This window comes from Magnolia sinica, chromosome 5 (assembly GCF_029962835.1).
Source record: "Magnolia sinica isolate HGM2019 chromosome 5, MsV1, whole genome shotgun sequence".
NCBI classification, from domain to species: Eukaryota; Viridiplantae; Streptophyta; class Magnoliopsida; order Magnoliales; family Magnoliaceae; genus Magnolia; species Magnolia sinica.
In genome coordinates this window covers 99,685,548-99,708,094 of record NC_080577.1, presented here as the reverse complement: position 1 = coordinate 99,708,094, position 22,547 = coordinate 99,685,548, and the positions used below count along the sequence as shown (strand labels likewise).

Genomic DNA, 22,547 nt, shown 5'->3' with positions numbered 1-22,547 from the left:
TTCTTGGCAAAGTTTGAAGACCAAATTCCTACCTACTATCAACCTTCCTCCTTCACTTTGGCTGGAGATCATCATTGTCATCGTCGTCGTCATAGCCTCTCTTACAGCCATTTGGGTCAGCTTTTAAATGATAAGTTGGTGGAAGTTATATGATTAACTGCATGTTGAACATCAATATCCCTCTTTCACATAGTCTCTAGAACCAGCCATGGCAAAGGCTAGAATTGACAACACGTGTATGCTAGACAATCCCACCCAGTACTCATCCCCATCCCAACTAATACAAGCACACCTCCAAATGGCAAGCATGAAAAGGAGGATCACGAGAGCAAACATGTGAGACCCGTGTTCTGCTGGAACCTTCCATACGCTTGTTTCCGACGCCGAGATCGACCAGATTGATGATCATCGATCGCGAACCTATTTTAGTACTGCAACAACCCAAGAGCTATACCCTAGCGACTGTGTTAGCACTGCAACTCCAACACCGCGCGGCACACCCCTTTGCGATACCCTGTTACTAAGATACACGTGTGTGTGCATAAATTGAGGTGGGCGCGCATTACAATTGTGTACGCATGGTAGGTGGGGCCCACTTGCAAAGAATCTCATAAAGGCAACTTTTCGTAATCCCTAAACTACCATGCCCATTTTTCCAACCACCCCCTTCCAAAAGGCCTAAACTAACCCTATAAAGTACCCCTACACCCCCCTACTTTCCCAAACTACCCCTACTACCCATCCCCTCACAACACAAAACTCCACACACCCCATACCCCTCTCATCCCAAAGTCAAGCTAGCCCATGCCCTCTCCCATGCTAGCTCATTCCCTTCTCTCTTTCCTTCTCCCCATTCTACCCTTCTTTCCTCTCTTCCCTCTCTATCCCACTCCGTCCAAAGCTACAAGCCCCTGTTGATTGAGTGCCTTCAATCTGATGCTGAAACAGGGGTTTCAATCGAATCGACCAAACTATCGATCAATCGAGAAAATCCTGAAAATATGAGTTTATTCTCTAGACACTTTTGGGCATGTTCAATTCGATCGAACATGGGGTGTCGATCAATCAAAGGTCATCAATCAGAATCGAGCGATCGATGGTTCAATCGACAGTTTGCGCAATGCATAGGTGCATTGTTTTATTTCTAATTCTGTATGCGGGTTATATAAACTATGTAACACGAGATCAAGGTTAATCTCTAAGAGGAATAGAGAAATGTGAGAGCTCGAGAGCAAAAGGGATTTGAAATGAGAAAACTAGGGTTTTTGGATTTGTAAGTTGTTCCATCACCTATAACTTTCTGTTCATAGTGGATTGTTTGTCGCTTAGTGCCAGTTGGTTTTTTCACGTAAGGGTTTTTCCACATAAAATTCATGTGTTCTCTATAGTTGCTTGAATTTTTCTTTCCCTATTGTGTTGTGTTATTCCGTCTAAGGTTGCTTCTACGTCGAACAAGTCATGTTAAGCCTTGTTGCATCCCCAACAAGTCGTATCAGAGCGAACGTTGGGTTTTCCGATCGAATCTGAGACATGGCATCGAGGGGATTGAATGTGAAGTTCGAGACAGAGAAATTCACAAGTAAAAACAATTTTAAATTATGGAGGTTGAAAATGAAAGCCCTCCTAATTTAGCAAGGGTTGCAACAAGCACTCATTGGCAAAGCGAAATGTCCTGAATTGATGAAAGAAAATGATTAGGATGAACTTGATTAGAGGGAAATTAGCACAATTCAATTGTGCTTGACCAACGAAATCCTTTATAATGTTATTAATGAGACGACTACCGTGGGCCTATGGGCAAAGTTGGAAAGCATCAACATGATGAAGTCGCTCTCCAATCATCTATATTTGAAGAGACAATTGTACACTCTGAAGATGGCGAAGGGGTCGGATCTCTCTGAGCACATCAACATCTTCAACAAACTAGTTTGCAAACTAATAAGTGTGGAGGTAAAGATCGATGAAAAAGACAAAGCCCTAATTTTTTTAACATCCAGATTCCTATGAGAATCTGGTGGATACTCTGTGCAATGATAAGGATACCTTGGGCCATGATACTATTATCTCAGCCCTTCAGTCAAAGCAATAGAGAAGGAATAACGGTGGGGAAGGTATTTATATGACGGCACTGGTTGTTAGGGGGTGATCGTTTGAGCCAAAAAAGGGAAAGTCACGATTGACGTAAAGTCGAAGGGCAAAGGGAAATTAAAGTGTTGGAATTATGGCAGGACGGGACATATGAAGGACTGTACAAATCCTAACATCTAGAAGGAAAAGAAATCAGATTATTCGTCGAAGAAGGCCAATTCGGTGGAATTGAGCGAGGGGATAAGTGACGGCGACGTATTGTCTGTGTCCAAGGTCGGACGCTTGTGTAACAAGTGAATTTTGGATATGGGGGCAGTGTACTACATGTGTCCTCATCGGAGTTAGTTCACCATGTACAACAAGTATGATGGTGGCATGGTTCTTATGGGCAATGATCATGCCTTTAAGATGATCGAAAATGGTTCGGTGCACATCAGAATGTATGATCGGGTGGAAGTCACTGGAGCATACTCTGATAGATGTGAGACACATTCCAGACTAAAAGAAGAATCTGATATCTTTAGGAGCTCTTGAGGCGCTCGGATGTAAATTCACCGGTTATGAAGGTGTCCAAAAAGTTTTAAAAGGAGCACTCACTATTATGAAAGCACGGCAAAGCGAAAACCTTTACAGTTGGATCGAGAGCACGATATTGGGTGGAGTTGCAGAATTCATGTCAGCACGTGTGTGGTATGCACGCCTAGGCCACATGAGCGAGCGCGGTATGAAGGTACTTCTCAATCGTGGTTTGATTCCTAGCTTTAAAAGTTTTAATTTAGATATATGTGAGCATTGCATATACAAAAAACAATCAAGGTTATCTTTTAAAACTGGAAAACATGTTAGTAAAGTTCAACTTGATTATGTGCACTCAAATGTATGAAGGTTGTCGCCCGTTGTTTCTGGAATAGGGTCATCATACTTTGTCACATTCATTGACGACTTCTCTAGAAAGATGTGGGTTTTTTTCATGAAAAATAAATCCGATGTTTTCGCCACTTTCAAAGTATAGAAGGCAATAGTCGAAAAGCAGACATGGCGGAAGTTGAAAATTCTAAGGACTGATAATGGCGGAGAATTTACTTCAAAGGAATTTAATCAATTTTGTAAGAATGAGGAGATCATGAAGCGTAACACGGTAAGGCATATACCAGAGTAGAATGGTGTGGTGGAACGTATAAATCAAACTCTTTTGGAAAGATCTCGAAGTATGCTAAGCAATGTTGGGTTAGACAATAAGTTATGGGCTGAGGCTATTAACACAGCTTGTTATTTAGTTAATCTATCTCCGTCTACGCTGATTGATTGTAAAATTCCAGAAGTATGGAGTGGTCAGCAAGTTGACTACTCGGGGCTACAGATATTTGGTTGCAATGCTTACTCTCACGTATTGTCAGTTGAGAGAGAAAAGCTAGACCAAATGGCGAAAAAGTATACTTTCATCGGCTATGGTGATGGTGTGAAAGATACAGACTGTATGATCAGGTTTCACGCAAGATCATATTTAGCCGAGACATCAAGTTTGATGAGGGTTCCTTGTTCTGCAAGGATAAACACAAGAAAATAGAAAATCGGTTATTGACATTGAAACAAATAAAGTTGAAACACTTGAAGAAGATGAGTCGTAGGAAGAGGTGAAGCAACCACATGTCAGGAGAAATCCACTAAGAAATCACAAACTACGGTTGATTTATAGAGATGACTCAAATGTTGTGTTCGCCCTCACTACGGATGAGGTGGATCCATTTACTTTTCTGGAAGCATTAAATGATCGAAATATTAAGAAGAGGAGGGCAGCGATGCATGATAAGATAGATTCTCTATACAAGAACGAAACGTGGGAGCTGGTGGAGCTACCCGTTCGGCGAAAAGCGATTGGGTGCAAGTGGATTTTCCACAAGAAACTGAAAAGGTACAAGGTGAGACTGGTTGCAAAGGGTTATACGCTCAAAAAGAAGGTATCGGCTTTAGTGAGATATTCATTGCCGTTGGTTGCCCAATACAAGCTAGAATTAGAACAATTGAATGTGAAGACTGTTTTTCTATACGGGGAATTAGAAGAGAAGACTTACATGAAGCAACCTGAAGGGTTCGAGGTGCAATGAGTAGAAAATGAGGTTTGTAGGTTAAAGAGGTCGTTATATGGCATGAAATAGTCACATAAGCAGTGGTATGAGAAATTTGATTCTTTCATGTTGAGCAAGTGGTTTATTAGAAGTGAGCAGTGTTCGAAATATCGATACTATCGGCCGATATATCGGCCGATATTATCGGTATCGCACCACTGCGAGACGATATACTCGCGATAACCTCCGGAAGATACCAAAAAATCCCAAATCCAGATATCGGCCGATATTATCGGCGATATCGCACGATATATCGACAATATCGCGCCATTTCCTCTCCATTATTGTCGGACATCAACGCACGGACAGTCACGGGTAGATTGCAGGGGACTCACGAGTCCCACTGTAGCTAACCACCCACACACACCATAAAAGTCGGATCCGAGCAATGGAAAATCAAAAAAAAAAATTGAATCAGAAAAAAAGAGAGAAAGAAATCGAAGGGTACCTGTTGTAGCGGTGATCGGAGGTGAGCCATTCGACAGGTAAGTGCCTTTTCTTCCCATTTTCTTCATCTTCCCTTTTTCTCGGAGATTCCGGCGAGGAATCAGGCCGGATCGACTCACCGTTCCGGGCCGAGATTTGAGGGGACGAATCGGACTGCGTTGATGGCGGCATGGAGGTGAAAATGAAGAGGGAAGATGAAAAGAGGGCGGAGGGGGAAATCGGGTTGCGTACTGAGTAACGTACGCTCTTATCGTACTGACTAAACTCTGTAGGCCCCGCTGTTAAGCATTTAGTTCATCCATGCCGTCCATCCGTTTTTCCAGATCATTTTATGGGTGGGGCCCAAAAATAAAGTATATCAAACTCTCAAGTAGACCATACCAAAGGAAACAGTGGAAGTATTGATTTCCACCGTTGAAATATTTATAAGGCCCCCAATGATGTTTATTTGTCATCCAAACCGTTCATAATATCACAAAGACATGGATGAATGGAAAAAAAAAATATCATCTTGATCTAAAACTTCTGTGGGCCCCCAAGAACTTTTCAATGGTAGACTCCAATTCAAACTGTTTCAGGTGGTGTGGTCCACTTGAGCTTTGGATATGATTAATTTTTCTTTCAAAGACATGAAATTATATAATAAAATGGATGGACGGATTTGATAAAATGTATAAATGACAGTGGACCCCACAGAGTTTACTTCGTACACAGTTCCCAATCCGCTTCAGCGGATGGAAATCGGATTGCATACTCGTTACTCAGTACGCGTTTATTGTACTGAGTAAACTCAGTTGTGGTCCACCTTGAATGTGTGCAGTTTATCCAATCCGTCCATACGTTTTTTCACTTAATTTTATCCGTTGAGCCTAAAATTGAGGCATATACAAAGCTTATGTGAACCATACCACTGGAAACAGTGGGAATAGTGATTTCGACCGTTGAAATATTTCTAGTGCCCAAAGTGATATTTATTTCTCATCCACCATGTTCATAAGATAAAAAAGACTTGGATGAAGTGAAATAAAAAATATCAGCTTGATCCAAAACTTCGGTGGCCCCTAGAAATTTTCAATGGTAGACACTCATTTCACACTCTTTCCTTTGGTGTGGTCTATTGATATTTAGATTTTTTTTTTTTTTTTTTTTTGGTATATGAACTGAAATTAACTTTTAAAATGGATGAACGGTGTGGATCAAATAGATAAATCACAGTGGATCCCACAGAGTTTACTCCGTACACTTAGCATACTGAGTTACTCAGTACGCAATCCGCTTCCCCGTCAGATGGGGTAAATGCTTTCCACCGTTGAAATATTTCTCCACTGATTTCTATGGTGGGGTCCACTTGAGCTCTGGATCTGAGCCATTTTTTAGCTCATGCTATAAAATGATCTCTTCAAATGTATAGACGGTGCAGATCTAAAAAATACATCATGGTGGGACCCACGTAACTTGGTGATGCATCGTGCGGGCGGCATTCCTGGATTGCGTACTCAGTACGCTATTATCTTACTGAGTAAACTCTGTTGGGCCCACCGTGATTACACGTGTTTTATCCACGCCGTCCATCCGTTTTTACTGATCATTTTAGGCGTTGAGCCCTAAATTAAACCATATCCACGACTCAAGTGGGCCACATTACAGGAAACAGTGTTGAATGAACGTTGACCATTAAAAACATTGTGGGAGCCATAAAAGCTTTGGAACAACCTGATATTTATTTTTTCCCTTCATCTGGGTCTTTAGGACCCAATCAACAGATTGGATGTCAAATAAACAGTACAGTGGGCCTTAGGAGGATTTTAATGGTGGATATCCAATCATTATTGTTTTCCTTTTGTGTGGTCCACCTTCAATTTACATCTTATGATTTATTGTATCAATCCCTAAAATGATCCATAGAAATGGATGAACGGAATGGATGAAACAAATACATTATGGTGGGGCCCACAAAGCACCGTCCACCAGCCATGAGGCCAGTGATGTGTTGATGTAATCAAGTTATGTGGGCCCACCATGATGCATGCGCGTTATATCCATCCTGTCCATCCATTTTGTGAGATCATTTTACAGGCATGGGTTAAAAAATGAAGCAGATCCGAACCTCAAGTGGATCTGTTACGCCTTCTCATGTCCCAACACAGCTGCAACCTATTGGAATTCCCGTAGGTTCGGATGCATAGGATCATTCCGTAAAGGGCAAAGAGAACATGAGGCTCTACGGACGCGGATTGCTAAGTGGGTCCTCCGTGATCTTTGTGAGCAATCCACCCCGTTCATCCGTTTTGCCACCTCATGATAGGAGGTGAGCCCAAAAATGAGGCAGATACAAGACTCGAGTGGACCGCTCCGCATGAAAAAAGTGAGCAACGAAATGCCTTCCGTTGAAACCTCCCTGGGTCCACCCTGATGTTTACATGCCATCTAAACCGTTCATAAGGTCACTCCTACTGTGATGAATTGAGAACATGAAACTATTAGCTCGATAGAAAACTTTTGTGGCGCCACGAGTGTTTCAACGGTGAAACTTCAATCCTCGCCTTTTCCTATCGTGTGGCCACTTGAGTTTTGGATCTTTCTCGTCAGGGGGAGTAGCCAATGGAGATTGGTTTCACCAGTCCAACTTAAATCGATCCTTGTGTTTTTAAATATGACCGGTTTGGATTTCAGCAAAAAGTTGGAAAAAAAAAATGGGTGTTTGCATGAGAAAAAAAAATCGGGATGCAAATGTGAGTTCTCTGTAAAATAATGGTGCAGATTATTATGTTAGTTCTGCACCATTTAAAAAACGGTGGTGACTTTTCAAACGTACACATGGCATATCTGTACAGCAATCTCTGATTTTGCCCTTCGAATTTGGACCGTTTGCAGTTTACTTTTAAGCATCCATTTGATATCTATTAAACGGATGGTTAGGATTACCTCATCAGGAAATTAAAGTCAGGAATAACGGTTGAAAGAAAATTAAAGTCGGGAGATGACACCATCCTCCACAGGACACGTGGCAGTGTGAGTCATCGTCAGGGCCCACCAATATATTAGGCCGTATAATGGATGGTTGATATTTCACAAACACACGAAGTGGACCCATCCACTACTTCTCTTTTCAAAATTTCCCCAATGAATATGTGACCGTTAACATTGTTGTTTTCTACCATCGGTTCTTGATCTACTGTGAGATGGATAGAACCGCCCATTCCATGTGGGTTTTCAACCATTTATGATCCTAAGTAGGGGTAACTAGATGGACGGATCAGATTGATTTATTATCCTGTTACGTGTACTGTGAAGAAATGTCTCTACGTTCTTTCATCTACATCAGATTCTACACACGTGATATGTTGGCAGGAAAAGAGTAGCAGTACCTGAACTTCTAATTATGCTGCTGTATGTGATAGTTCGTATTTTTTTAATATTTACGTTTGAAAAGGTTCACAAGAAAAGAGAGAATCATGGAACCGGTGTCTATATCATGCTCTGATTTCATAGCCAATCCGTCTCCTCGCGCACTGACGGGTCGTGTAGCCAGATTGCTCAAGTGACGCACCAAGTACTTCTAGTTGCACCATGATACTTGAATAGTCCAATCTATTGATCTGTACCATCCATTAGATGCACAATACATGTCATGGAGAACCATGTAAAAATCACACCAATCGGGCAAATCTAAGCGTCCAATGCCATGTACATGTGGATGGTGCTCTATGGACTATTCCTTAAAATAATCTAACAAAATGGATGAGTGTCATGGATATACAGCACATGCCCCAAGGTGGGCCCTAACAAGTACTAATATAATATTATTTTACAGATAAAATATGTCGGGAGGAAGAGGAGGTAGGCAACCTGATATAGGGTGGACGTACGGTCGGCCCATTCCCGATAATCGATTCGGGAGTATATGTAATTTGTGTGGTCATGTATCGAGGAGTGGTGGGGTAACCCGCTTAAAGGAGCATTTAGCGGGAGGGTATCGCAATGTTGTGGATTGCCCGAAGTGCCCACAGGATGTGCGAGAACAGATGAGGACCATATTGAAAAAAAATGTGAAGACAAAAGATGAACGACATGCACGGGAGAGGGAGATTAGGGAGGAATTGGGGCGGCCACCATATGCAGGTGAGGATGATGTAGTGGATCTCGATAATGATGATGATCCCGAATACAGACGTGCAATTCAAGAGTCCATACGGGATCAGTGGGAGAGGGATCAGGATAGGAGATGGGACACAAGTAGGCCTAGATTTGAGGGGTCTATCCATGAGCGTGGTGGGGGAGTGGAGCAGGGGAGAGCAAGGGGGAGTGGAGCAAGGGAGAGTGTTAAGGGTGGATCGGGAGGGTAGTAGGCGGGGAGGAATATGGGGCATGGGCAGTAGTAGCATGCGGTATCGGATCTACCTTTCGATCCGAGGATGTACAAAGAGGCGGGAGGGACACAAAAGAAAATAAAAGAGATGTTTAGTGGAGGATGTGAGGAAAAAGTTGAAAAATTTATAGCAAAATTTTTATATACGATCAAATCCCCGCAAATGCCGCTCGCACTAAAAAAATATGATAAGTGAAGTGCGGCGTGGGGGTGAGGGTGTGCCCTCCCACACCCGCCCAGATCATGGGAAAATACTTGGATGATGAACATGCAGAGAAATGAAAACATACGTTGATTCGTATCGGCAGTCATGGGAGGTACGGTTGCCCCGTCATGTGTGACGGTTGGACGAGAAAGATGTCGATTATAAATTTTATGGTCTATTCAAGGGACGGGCGGTGTTCCTAAAGAGTATAGATGCGAGTAGTAAGATCAAGGATTTTAACTACATTTACAAACTAATGCACAACGTCATGCAAGATGTTGGGAGGAGAAATATTGTGCAGTTTGTTACGGATAATGGAAGTGCATTTGTCAAGGCGGGGAAGGATATTCAGAGCAAGTATCATATGTATTGGACCCCCTGCGCAGCCCATTGCATCGATCTCATGCTGGAGGCGATCGGGGATAGGCCATCGGTGAAGACTGTAATTACTGATGCACGGCTTATCACAAACTTTGTATACAACCACAGCTGGTTATTAGCCGCAATGCGCGAGAGGTGTGGTGGGGATATAGTGCGCCCCGGAGCGACGCGGTTCGCCACAAATTATATTGCCTTAAGTAGCCTTCTCAAACACAAACAGGGGTTACGAGAGCTTTTCGCCTCTCATGATTATGTAGAATGGAAAAAGAGGTTGACAAAAGTAACCTATAGAATTGAAGAGTTGGTGCTGGGAAATTCATTTTGGGATAAAGTGCGTGGTGTTGTGGGTATTATAGAGCCTATTTATGTGGTGTTGAGGATGGTGGATAATGAGACAAATCCGTCGATGGGGTCGTTGTATCCGTCTATACAGCTGATGAAAGAGGCTATCATGGTTAAAGCTCCCAATGCATATAAGTGGGTGCATGCAATAATAGACGATCGTTGGGAAAGGACGCTTTCTCACCCACTACATCAGGCCGGTAAGTACCTATATGGAATTTTTTTCCCATATGCAATAATAAATGAGAGTTGTATTGATGTGTATATATTGGTTTTCAGCATATTTCCTAAATCCCAAATACCACTACAGCCGGAACCTCTTCGATGATAATTCATTAAAAAGGGCTGTGCATGAAGTGTACGATCACTTATTCCCCGACTGTCCAAGGAAAGGCACCTTTGGTAGTGAGGTAAATATGTTCCGCACTTACATTATCCTTATCTTCATCTCAATCATTAAACACTTATTCTAGTTGCTATACACCATCAACAGATTGTTAAATTCCGCGACGCAGTTGGGATGTTTGGGTGTCACCCTGCAGTGAAGTCAAGGAACACCATGATGCCATGTGAGTCACTGTAGTAAACTTAACTTTTATATTATTTTGAAAAATCTAGGATAATGAAAGAATCTTATGATATGCAGGCGAATGGTGGTCCATGTATGGGACTGACTGTGAGGTTTTACAACGACTGGCTGTCCGTGTGCTTGCACAGACGGTGTCCTCGTCACCCTATGAAAGGAATTGGAGTACATTCTCTCTCATACATACAAATAAACGTAATAGAATAGGGTATGAGAGGCTTCAGAAGCTAGTGTATTGTCACTACAATATAAAGTTACGAGAGAGAAAAAGCACAGGAAGACCCACTGGACCTGATGATGGTCGGACAACATGTATATGCTGAGGATGCGGAGGATGACCTAGTTTACCGGTGGGTTTGGTTGGATGACTTAGATACCTCGGATGGGCGACCAGATATGGCGGAAGCAGAGACACAAGGGATTAATGTTGACAAACATGTGGAGCAGCAGAGGCTCCTGATGAAGCATTCGACCCATTAACGAGGAGTCCGAAGGGCAGCCCGCGACAGTCACTATCACGGGGACACGTGGCGGGGAAACATTATCTGACACCCCGAGTCAGAGAGTGATGCAGGAAATGAGTCCGATGATGATGGGCGGCGATAAGGGTGATGATGACTAATGAAGAGTTTGAATGATGATGATGGTGGTGGCAACGGAGATGGTGGCGACACAGGTGGGAGTCAGGATAAGAGGCCTCTTAGCCCTTTTACCAGGGAGGAGAATTTTGATCATTCCACGCAGGACCCTGACCATGGTTCTCGTCCAGGAGAACCACGACCTCGTCTTGTTTACAATAAAACATACACGCGTCAAAAGCTACTGCAGAAAAAGAAGACTCATAAACTTTCAGATTTTGAGGAGGAACTGCTAGCAAAATGCATGAGGGACACAAGCGTTCGTGGCAAGCGAGGTGGCTCTAGATTTGGATCACGGACGAGGGAGGGGAGCTCGAGTTACAGGCCACAACATGAATCTGGATCACAAACACTGGAGTGTAGCTCGAGTTCTGTGTCACAGTATGGGCATGGATATGGACCTAGTGGATATGCGACGAGTGACTCCAGCAGTTACGACACATCATTTTTCAACCCTGGTCAAGAGTTCACTTCTACATATGGGCAAGGATATGAGCAGCAGTATGGATATGGCCAACAATATGGATACCAAGGAGCTTCATATGTGCCCTTCCCAGATCCATATCAGTTACAGACTGTGACGATTACACAGTACCCACGAATGGGCGTATTGATTCAGTTTGGAGAAGATGAGTACCAGCGTTATGTAAGGGAGTATCTTAACTGGTACCACTCTACTATGACTTGGGCACAATATTGTCGAATTGTGGAGCAGCAGTACTATGCCCAGCCCCGTCGAGATGGAGATGATGATTACGAGCCACCACGCAACTCTATGTGGGTCTAGACCACAACTAGTCCCCATCATTGATATGTATATTTATCAAATTTTACTTCTTCAGTTCTTATTTTGCTTTTCAATGAATTGGTTGTGTTTTCATACATGACTATGATATATTTATAAATATCATTCATTCAATTTAAATATAGTTGCATTAGTTCAGTTAAACACCGCATAACTTAGGACCCTATACAAAGGAAATTTATTATGTGAATCTTTTTTTTGAGATGTTATGATTTAAAAGTGTGTATTAAGGGCCTTTTTAACAATCCCCAAAGTTTCATTAAAAAATTCAACCATTTTCCCAATGTTTCCCCATGTTTCCCAAAAAGTGCGATAAACTATGCGATACAAACGATATATCCCGTGCGATAACCGATACGTATCTGTATCTCAAGGGTGCGATACATTGTGCGATACCGATATTTCGAACATTGGAAGTGAGTTCGATCATTGTGTCCACTTCAGATCACTGAGTAATTGGGAATTCATTATTCTGGTATTGTATGTTAATGATATGCTTATCACCAGCCATAGCATGTCTGAAATCAACATACTGAAGGCTCAGTTATCCAAGACATTCAAGATAAAAGATCTGGGGGCTGCAAAAAGGAATCTCAGCATCGACTTACTTAGAGACAGGGAAAGGAGCAAGCTATGGTTATCTCAAGAAGAGAATCTTAAGAAGATCTTGGTCAAGTTCGGACTTGATAAGGCTAAACCGGTTAGCACACCCCACGCTTTTCACTTTCAGCTTTCTTTGGAATAATTTTCTGCGTCAGATGACGAAAAGCAGTATGTCGCATGTGCCTTAATCATGGTTAGCGGTCTTATATATGTCATGGTCTGTACTAGACCAGATATTTCACATGCAATGGGTGTTGTGAGCAAATATATGTCAAACCCCGACAAGCAACACTGGGAGGCAGTGAAATGGCTAGTTCGTTACATACGAGGTATGGTGGACTATATCTTGATATTCGGTAATTCTAAGAAGAGACTAGTAGGCTATGTGGATACAAATTATGCTGGAAACATAGATAATAGAAGGTCCACTTTAAGTTACTCATTTGTGCTAGCAGGTAGAGCGATCAGTTGGATGTTGAAGCTTCAGTCTGTGGTTGTTCTTTCCACAACTGAAGTTGAATATATGGCAATGATGGTAGCATTCAAGGATATTTTTTGGTTGAAAGGAATGATGAATGAGTTGGTGCTTCAACAGGAAGTCGTGCCTGCATACTATGACAGCAAAATCACAATCGATTTGGCAAAGAACTCGGTATACCATTCCTGAACTAAACACATTGATGCTCGTCAACATTTTATCCAACAGATCCTAGAGGAAGGCAGTGTTACTGTTGAGAAGACTCACACCAGTGAAAATCCGGCAGACATGCTTTAAAAGGTGGTTCTTGCAAAAAAGTTCAAGTTTTTCTCAACTTCTCTGGGCTTAGTGAAGAAGGAATGAAGACGAGGGTGTGCACGAAAAGCGACGATGATGGTGCTATTATGAAGGAGAGAATAGATGGTGATAACAACTTGGAATAGTAAAGATACAAGATTGAAGCCACAGTGGAGATTTTTTATTGAGTGTCTTCAATCTGATGCTGAAATAGGGGTTTCAATTGATCGAGAAAATCCCAAAAATATGAGTTTACTCTCTGGACACTTTTGGGCATGTATGATTCGATTGAAAATGGGGTGTCGATTGAGTGAAGGTCATCGATCGGAGTTCATCAATCGATGGTTCAATCAACGATTTGTGCGACTTCTGCGTAAGTGCGCTTTTTTGTTTCTAACTCTGTATGCGGATTATATAAACCATGTTAATACGGGATTATGGTTAATCTCTGAGAGGAAGAGGGAAACGTGAGAGCTTCAAAGCCAAAGGGTTTTAAAGGGAGAAAACTAGGGTTTTCGGATCTGTAAGTTATTTCATCTCTTGTAACTTTCTGTTCATAATGGATTGTTTGTTGCTTTGTGCCATGGTTTTTTCCCGCACGGGTTTTTCCACGTAAAATTCGTGTGTTCTTTGTGGTTGCTTGAATTTTTCTTTCCCTATTGCATTGTGTGATTCCGTTTGAGGTTGCTTCCATGCCGAACAAGTTGTGTTAAGGCTTGTTGCATCTCCAACAGCCCCCAAATGTCCCCACCATTTGTAGCAAAGAGAGAGAGAGAGAGAGAGAGAGAGAGAGAGAGAGAGAGAGTGGGAGAGAAAGAGAGAAAAGAAAGAGAGATTGGAAGAAAAGAAAGAAAGAATAGGACCAGGGAAAGATTTAAAGAGGATTAGAGGAGATTAGGATTGGAGCTTGAGATCAGAGTCGTCCGATCCAACCGTTGAAGTGGGTGCACAAGTCGATCAACCTGTTGGTTGCCTTCTCTTTTGATAGTGGATCCAATGGTGTGGGACCCATTTGCATATATGTGTTAGATCCATGTCGTCCCTCCATTTTGGTTGAGGGTGGAACCGACCTGTCCACACTATCTTGCATGCGATTCACCTGTATGCGTGTTTCTTCTCGTGGGCCCCATAGTGGCGGGGGCCCACCATTCTCTCCACATCCCCTTTTCCCCTCTCCTTCTCTTTCCTTGACTTAAGTGGAGTCCACCCGGGGTGGACCACACTGTTGAGACTACGTGCACAAGCACACTGTCCCATCAACGTGGACACTGGACATGTTGTGGTGGCCCACCATGATGTTTATTTCCTATACAACCTGTTGATAAGGTTAGTTAGACCTAGATAGAGGTAAAATACAAATATCGACTTGCTCTAAAACTTCCTGGGGCCCACCGAGACCTAGCCAAACAGATGGACAGAGTGGATCATCCTATGGTGGACCCCATCTAGAATTATTTCAATTAATAAATAAATAATACAAAAAAGATATATACTACAACTACTATTGTAGGCTACAAGCAGTGTCCAGGGACACTACCAGCGCCAATAGTTGGGCGCTGCTATGCTAGGGGTTCATGAGGTGGGGCCCACTGTTGGCCCCACCACGGTGTATGTGTTCCATCCACACTATCCATCCACTTTGGCAGATCATTTTAGGTCACGGGCCCAAAGATGAATCAGATCCAAATCTTAGTTAGATCACACCGCAAGAAACAGTGGGTGTTGATGTCCAAGGTTGAAACCTTCTTGGGCTCACTGTGATGTTTGTTTAATGCCTAACTAGGGGCTATGGGACCCACTGTAGTGTCCCAACAGGATGTGCGTGTTACACCCAGGTGGCCCACCCGAGTTGGCCATCGGAAACGGCTATGAGCCCTAGTGGGCCTACCAAAAGTGAGACAGATCAAGGTTGTGAACGGAATGCAAAGGAACTTGGCCTGCCATGATTTTTATTTGCCATCCAGTTGGAGGCTGTAGGGCCCATCGTGGACTTCTGCCACGATGTGCATGTGTTATACAAGTGGCCCACCCGTTTTGGCCACGACAGTGGGCCACGAGCCCCTATCAACCATCCTAGGATGCAACAGACCCAAATCTCTAGTGGGTGACACTGCCAGAAAACACTGTTGTCTAGTGCATTTTCCCATGTTGTGGGATCCCACCTTGATGTATTTGTTTTATCCACATTGCCCATCCATTAGTCAGATCATTTTAGGGCGCGGGGCTCTGATTTAGGTGGACCACACTAGGGAAATAGGTTACTGAACACCTACCTTAAAAACTTCCTAAGGCACACTGGGCCTCCCTCGATGCATATGTTGCATACTCAATGTTGCTTATCCATTTCTCCAGACCATTTTAGGCCTGAACCCACACATGGGGCAAATCCTAGTGAGACACACCATGATGCACATTGTAAGGTTCAAGTGGACCACACCATAGGAAAACAATATTGATGAACATCCACCATTAGAAACTTCATAGGGCACACATGGTGGATAGGCTAATGGCCTAGCTATACATCCTTTTTGGCCAGTCATGTGGGACATGGGTCCCAAAAATGTAACAGATCCAGCATCTCAGGTGGACCCCACCATTAAGACCAGTCATGAGCTAGGATGCCCACCGTTAAAACCTTAAGGTATGAGTTGCATATCTATACCGCCCCATTAGTTTTCCCGCCCATTTTAGGACATGGGCCGGCTGTTGAAGTAGATACAAGTTCAGGTGGGCCATAATATAGTTCACCGTTTTTATAGATCACGTTTGGGCCGCATGGCCCATCATGATGTATGTATTTTGAATCCCCCATCTTTAGGCCATCCATATTAGATTATTGGCCATCCTTTTGGGCCTTGGGGATCATCGTAAGGTCCACTTTGATGTCTGTCCCATGTTTACCGTGATCGCTTGTTGACCCTACGATTGTTGCCCCATTTGGATGCCAATAGCAGTATGTTTTCGCCGCTTGTGTGCGGGCTTGTTGAGTGGGCCTATTGACTTGAAAGCCCACTTAAGTAGAACCCTTGTGGGGCCCGTTAGACTTGGATTCCAAGCAGGCACCACCTCTTTTGAATGGTCTGTTTACTTTAAAGTGAGTTGATACCACATTTCCTTTATGCTAGATATAGCATTACTCCTATGCTCAATTTAGCATTACTTTTTATTGATTTAGTACTGCTTATATGCTTGATGCGGCATTATACACCTCATGCATAGTGGTTATATGATTGTACAATATCATATCTCATTCGCATCATGTGCGCATGACTTAGATGATGGTTTGATCATGGTCAAGTACAACCGTATTTGGGACGCTAACCAACAGGTGGCGCCCCTGATGGCCAGTGGACTGCAGTTGGTACTCATGGCATGGTTTTACCTTGCCTATGTGTGGCAAGGTTGCATTGATGACCATGCGATTTAGGGCATTACAAGGGACCCTATGAGATGGAGCGGCTTGCATGGCATGGTTGCATGACTCGGATGATGGACTCGTGCATTCACGTGTTTGTATAATTCACTTTGCATCTACACCCTAGCAGCATCAGGGTTGTAGTATACACCCTAGCGACATCAAGTTTGTAGCCTCTACGGCTTTGCCATGGTTGGCGTATATAATTATGGACATTGAAATTTTGGTTACTATTTACTGGATACTATGGATGTCCCTGGGTGAAAATCCCTAAACCCTTGTGGGCCGCAGGATACTTCAATGTCTAGACTAAGTGGATCCATGAGCACCCGTGTGCGAATGCCAATAGGCCGTCTCTTCCACTGTGTCGTGGTCGGTTGAAAATGGGTACGATCTCACCTGCTCAAAGTATGTGGTGGCGATTAAGACTTAGTCTGACCAGCTTGGAAACGGATCCGCTACAGGCGAGCCGGGTGGGCATTGGCATACCACTAACGAGGCAAGTCGTGAGGTCCCTTATGCTTGCATGTTTGCACGTTGCGGTTTGATGCATGTGTACTAGAACCTGGTAATTCCATATGCGGACTATACTAAGATGTGGATTAGACCTCAGGATTAGCATGCTTGCATCGCATGGCTGCATACGACGTTCGGCCTATCTGGCCCTCGCATAGCATATATGCATAGCCTTGTCATGGCTGGTTACACGCATGGACATTGGCATGATTGGCCCTCCATCTTTGCTACTTACCATAATATTGGTATTGATATTAATACAATATATCTGTCATATGCCACTCTACTGAGATTCAGAGGATGCTTATGCGCATTTGTTTACACTGTAGGTTATGCTAGGGCACATCAGCACTAAGGCTGGAGCATGGGCCTAATCTTTTGGATTTTTTGTTATACCATGTATTTCCTTTTCCAGTATTGTATATAACCTTTTGTTTAGTGAGGATGAATGTTGCTTCTGGAGTTCTTTTAGTTATACTCGGTTATTGAAGTTTCCCATAAATCCTCCTTGGGGAACGCTACCTTTAGGACTTGGTGTGTGGATGTTGAGTGTCAAAATCAGGGTTCTATGAAGGTTGTCAGCGAATTCAGGTTACAGCGAATTGCGCTAGGAACCGGATTTGTGGGGCGTGACAAGACATAGTCAAGCACAGGAACACAAACATGGAGTTCCCTTGTATCTATAACAAACACATACACATGGTAATGTACAAATCAATATTTGTATGTTGTGGGTGGGGTCTAGGTGGGTGGGTGGATCATCATCATTAGCATAGGCGTTCTCCCAACAATTAGGTGTTGTCTTTTACATGGTAGATTGACAAAGGTCGTCATCATCATTATCGCCTTTCTACCAAAGATTTGGTGTTGGATTTTAAATGGTGGATTGGCAAAAGTCTTAAGATCAGCTGCCCACCAGATGACAACCTTCTTCGTATACATGCATAAATGAAGAACACCCCAGTGGTACAAGGGCCACCATAAGTAACAGTGGTAGTAGGTTGTTGTGGATAGCCATGTGGTGTGTCATGTGTGTATGAAATCCAACCTGTCTAAAAGTTGTGTACCAACATGATGTGCACCTGGTTCAAAATCAGGCCAATGCAATCATCAAGTGGGCACCACCACTCTTGAGGGTTTTGGGTGTTTCACTGCTTTCCATGGTGCATACCACCTGATGGTTGGATCAGCTTGACTTTTGGGGAATCTATCATGGTGGGGTGCATCTTTCACACAGGTTGGATGCCATACACCCACAACGTGGTCCCACAACATCCTGTTACGACTGTTATTTACATTGGTGCTAGTACCACACCTGTGGTACTGGGCTGTTGTGGATAGCCATGTGGTGTGTCATGTGCGTATGAAATCCAACCTGTCTAAAAGTTGTGTACCAACATGATGTGCACCTGGTTCAAAATCAGGCCAATGCAATCATCAAGTGGGCACCACCACTCTTGAGGGTTTTGGGTGTTTGTGTTTCACTACTTTCCATGATGCATACCACCTGATGGTTGGATCAACTTGACTTTTGGGGAATCTATCATGGTGGGGTGCATCTTTCACACAGGTTGGATGCCATAAACCCACAACGTGGTCCCGCAACATCCTGTTACGACTGTTATTTACGTTGGTGCCGGTACCACTAGAGCACACCTGTGCATACTTATATTTACACATGATAAAAATGCAGATTTTACAGAACTATTAAAATAATAAGAGTTTAATGTGCATGACTGCCATGTTAAATAAACCATTCCTCAAGTAATCGCAAATAAAATAGCAAGTGGTGTAAAAAGCCATTTATTTCAAAAATATAAAGTAAAGGTAAATGCATTGGTATCTATCAAAAGAAAGTAAGATTCTTTGAGTGATTGAGAAGGATCAAATTCATCTGCCATAAAAAACTCCCACTTACAATTGTATTTGGAGTCATGACCAACTACACGATCTTCTTCATCCACTAAAATACATCTACATAAAGTGAGGATAACCAAGGTTATTGTTTCTGCGCATACTAGTGATATAGATAAATAGTGACAAACACAACCAAAAATGTGGATATGTGTCTTACATAGACATTAAATAAATAAATAAAAGAGAGAATAACATTAACAAATAAAGATTGTAAGGAATTGAATGGAAAGAACTCTTTGCAAGCCTTGTGGTCCCAGATGACAAATTTGCTTTGTATTCAAAAGATACTTTTATAAAATTCGGTACTTGCTAATTACAATATGACACTAAAAGGTACAAAATTCAGTACGTGCCAATAACAATATGACACTAAAAGGTTCACAATGCAACTTATGATACTTTACCATTTTATTCAATCATTGAAATTATTAGAACAAAATTAACTACAAAATTGAGCAAAAATGCATGATGAATCTAATACTAATCGTTGAGAAAGAATGAACTATAACCACATGGCTAACAAAAAAGATTGAATATTAAATAGCAGTGTTAGTACACAGAAAATTAAAAAATTGACATATTACTAAGCTTAAAGTTGCTTCTAGGAGTACAAATTACAATGTAATCTTTGTGATACAACTTGGGTGCTTAAACCCATTAAATAAACATTTAGGCTAACATAAATTTCGGAATTGTGAAATAATGTGGTGTGCTGCCAATTTATAATTTTATTCATAAATATTTTACCAAAGCCATCAGACATCTCAAACATATTCCAATTCAATTGACAACAAATAACTAGTTCACTATTATGGAACTTTGGTTCTATAAATAACCTAGGTGCTTCAAGATCAACAGCCTATGACATGTATCATAAAAAATAGAGTTCAATCAGCTTCTAATTTTGTTACAAAATGCTAATGCAAATGCATCTTCACCGCTACAAATGCCTGAACTGTGTCTAGAGCAGCAACTTAAAAATCCTAATTTACCATCCATAATTAAAAACCCAACAGTCGAATAGTTAACTGAATGTAACTCTCTTCCTTGTCCGACCAAAGATGGATTGAGATTTGCACCCAAGTGGTCATGACTAATGTGTTCCAATGGTAACATCATGTATAAAATTTGATCTTACCGTTATAAAACAACACAGAAAAGGAAAGAAAGAAAGAAAGAAATCATAATAGCCCTGTCCCAATGATGGAATGTAAAATCTGAATTAAAAGTGGTGTGCACAAGATTTCAAGAAGTTAACATGTGTGAAAAACTTCAGAAAGAAAGGTCAGAGGAAAAGAAATGTGCGGGTAATGAAGCGTACACAATGTATTTTGTATTCACTGATGACTTTCATATTATAGCTACATGTATCTAATCATATACATTCAAGGTTTTTTATTATTTATTTTTCGGAAAGATGGGGGGGGAGTAGAGGGGTAGTAGTGTTGTGTGGTCGAGCGTTGGAGCTTTTGAAAGCCCTCTTTGGAATAGCTTTATTTTATAAAAGCTACATTCCAATGTTGGTTTTACACCATTTAAAATGGTTGTTTACTCTTCAGCCCTACACATGGCATACATGTACTATAATGCCACATGTCAATGTAGATGTGATTCTAAAGATATGCTCCATCCCCAATCGGACCCAAAGTTTGGATGGTCTGGATGCCTGTACTTTAGTACCACGTGTTACGAGGATCACTACCATTATTAGATTAGGTGCTGACCTAACACCACAAGATACTTGAGTCTTTTAGCTTGAAAACCAAAATATACTACAGTGGATGCTATGTATGCTACACACTACACAGTGTATAACATATGCTACATAGCAAATAGCGTAATCTACATGCCACTTACCTCTTTGCATGCGTTTCGAAGTGCTATAGCTACGTTACAGTACATGCTAGATGCTACACTACGAACGTTATTCAAAGCACTGGTGTGATGAGTGTCCAAGTGTCCCTATGTGTGTGCCATGACAGAAATGTAGAAGCTTTCAGGTAAATTGGTTTTGGTAGTTCTTTCTTTAGCTGAGTGCAGTTAGAAGTTTGGAGAGCACTGACCTAGTCGAACTTGTTATTATGAACGATAAATCCAATCTGACCACTAAAGAAAATTGAGTATGAGTGTACATTGAGATATGTGATCCAACCACAATTGGGCAAGGGAAACTAGTTCACCTCAAAGTTAATGGAGATGATGCATAACCTACGATCAATGGTAGCAATTGGAGGATTTCACAAGTGGAGACATTTTCTTTTTCTTCTGTTCTAACTAGGTATTTTCTTCTCTCGTTTGTCTTTCCTCCTCTCTTCTTTGTAGTCTGTAGCACCGCTATTCTCTCCAAGATTTTTCTGTTTGTAGATGTTTCCTATAACTCATAGAGCTGGCATTCTTGACTAATTTATACTTGGGTACTGATCTTCAAAGCATATCAAGTCATGGGGTTCAAACTCAGGAAAACACCAGTATCGTCGTATACAAGAACCCACCATTGAGTGCATACCTCTCTATATACTCTATGAATTTCTTCTCGATTTTGCTCCTTCTAAGGGGAGAATTAGTACATGAGCTAGCAAGGCTACCAAGAGGTTTTATACCATCCAAAGCTCATAAGTAGTCTCTGGAGTAGACTTGAATGTTGCTGAAAATGTAAATATCCCTCCAAAACGTCATATATAAATTTCAGTGCGCTATCATTGACCTCACCATATTCATCAGTTCTGTCTTCCTTGTTTAGCATCTACATTCTATTGAGGTGTGTAGGCTACAATATATCAATGAACAATCTCCACACTCATTAAACACTCTAAAGATCTTTTAACTTGTATTCCTGCTTATGTAAGTCCGCGTGACTTATATTTTTCCATCCTTTGGAAAAAAAAAAAAAACTTCAATTTAAACTTCTTGATAAAATAAAAAATCAGAGATCCAATTCCCTCAATTTGGACAACCATTCAAGATGATATTAGAGGGGATCGATTGGTCCGATGAGACAATCCATGATTAGGATTTTTTTTGTTAATTTAAAGCTAAAAAGAGGTATTTTCTTACTCTTAATCTCAATTAATGAATATTATTTTATTTTGATTGGTTTTGAAAATTGATTTAGGGTATCTTTTAACATTTTTTCATTTGTTTCCCTTTTGGGAAGGCCAATTCATATTCAACATTGCTGATGCGGACATCAGTGGTGCACCCTTTAGAGTGTACCAAAGGAGGAGGCATCGCCGATAGAGTACCGGAGCGGAGGAGTTGATGTGGATGGACGTTGGGCCCATTGGACCCATTTTCTGACATGCTACGAGTGCAGGAGCAGCATGACTGCACCTTG

General features: G+C 41.9%; 1 protein-coding gene across 1 annotated transcript in view; it reads right to left on the bottom strand.

Moving 5' to 3' along the window:
• Nucleotides 1-22,547, bottom strand: part of LOC131246421 (isopentenyl-diphosphate Delta-isomerase I) — a 63,129-nt gene that overhangs the window by 11,957 nt on the left and 28,625 nt on the right. The window contains exon 2 of the mRNA XM_058246532.1: nt 19,215-19,270. Within this exon, the coding sequence (XP_058102515.1) occupies nt 19,215-19,270 (56 nt within the window). The remainder of the gene's footprint in view (nt 1-19,214; nt 19,271-22,547) is intronic.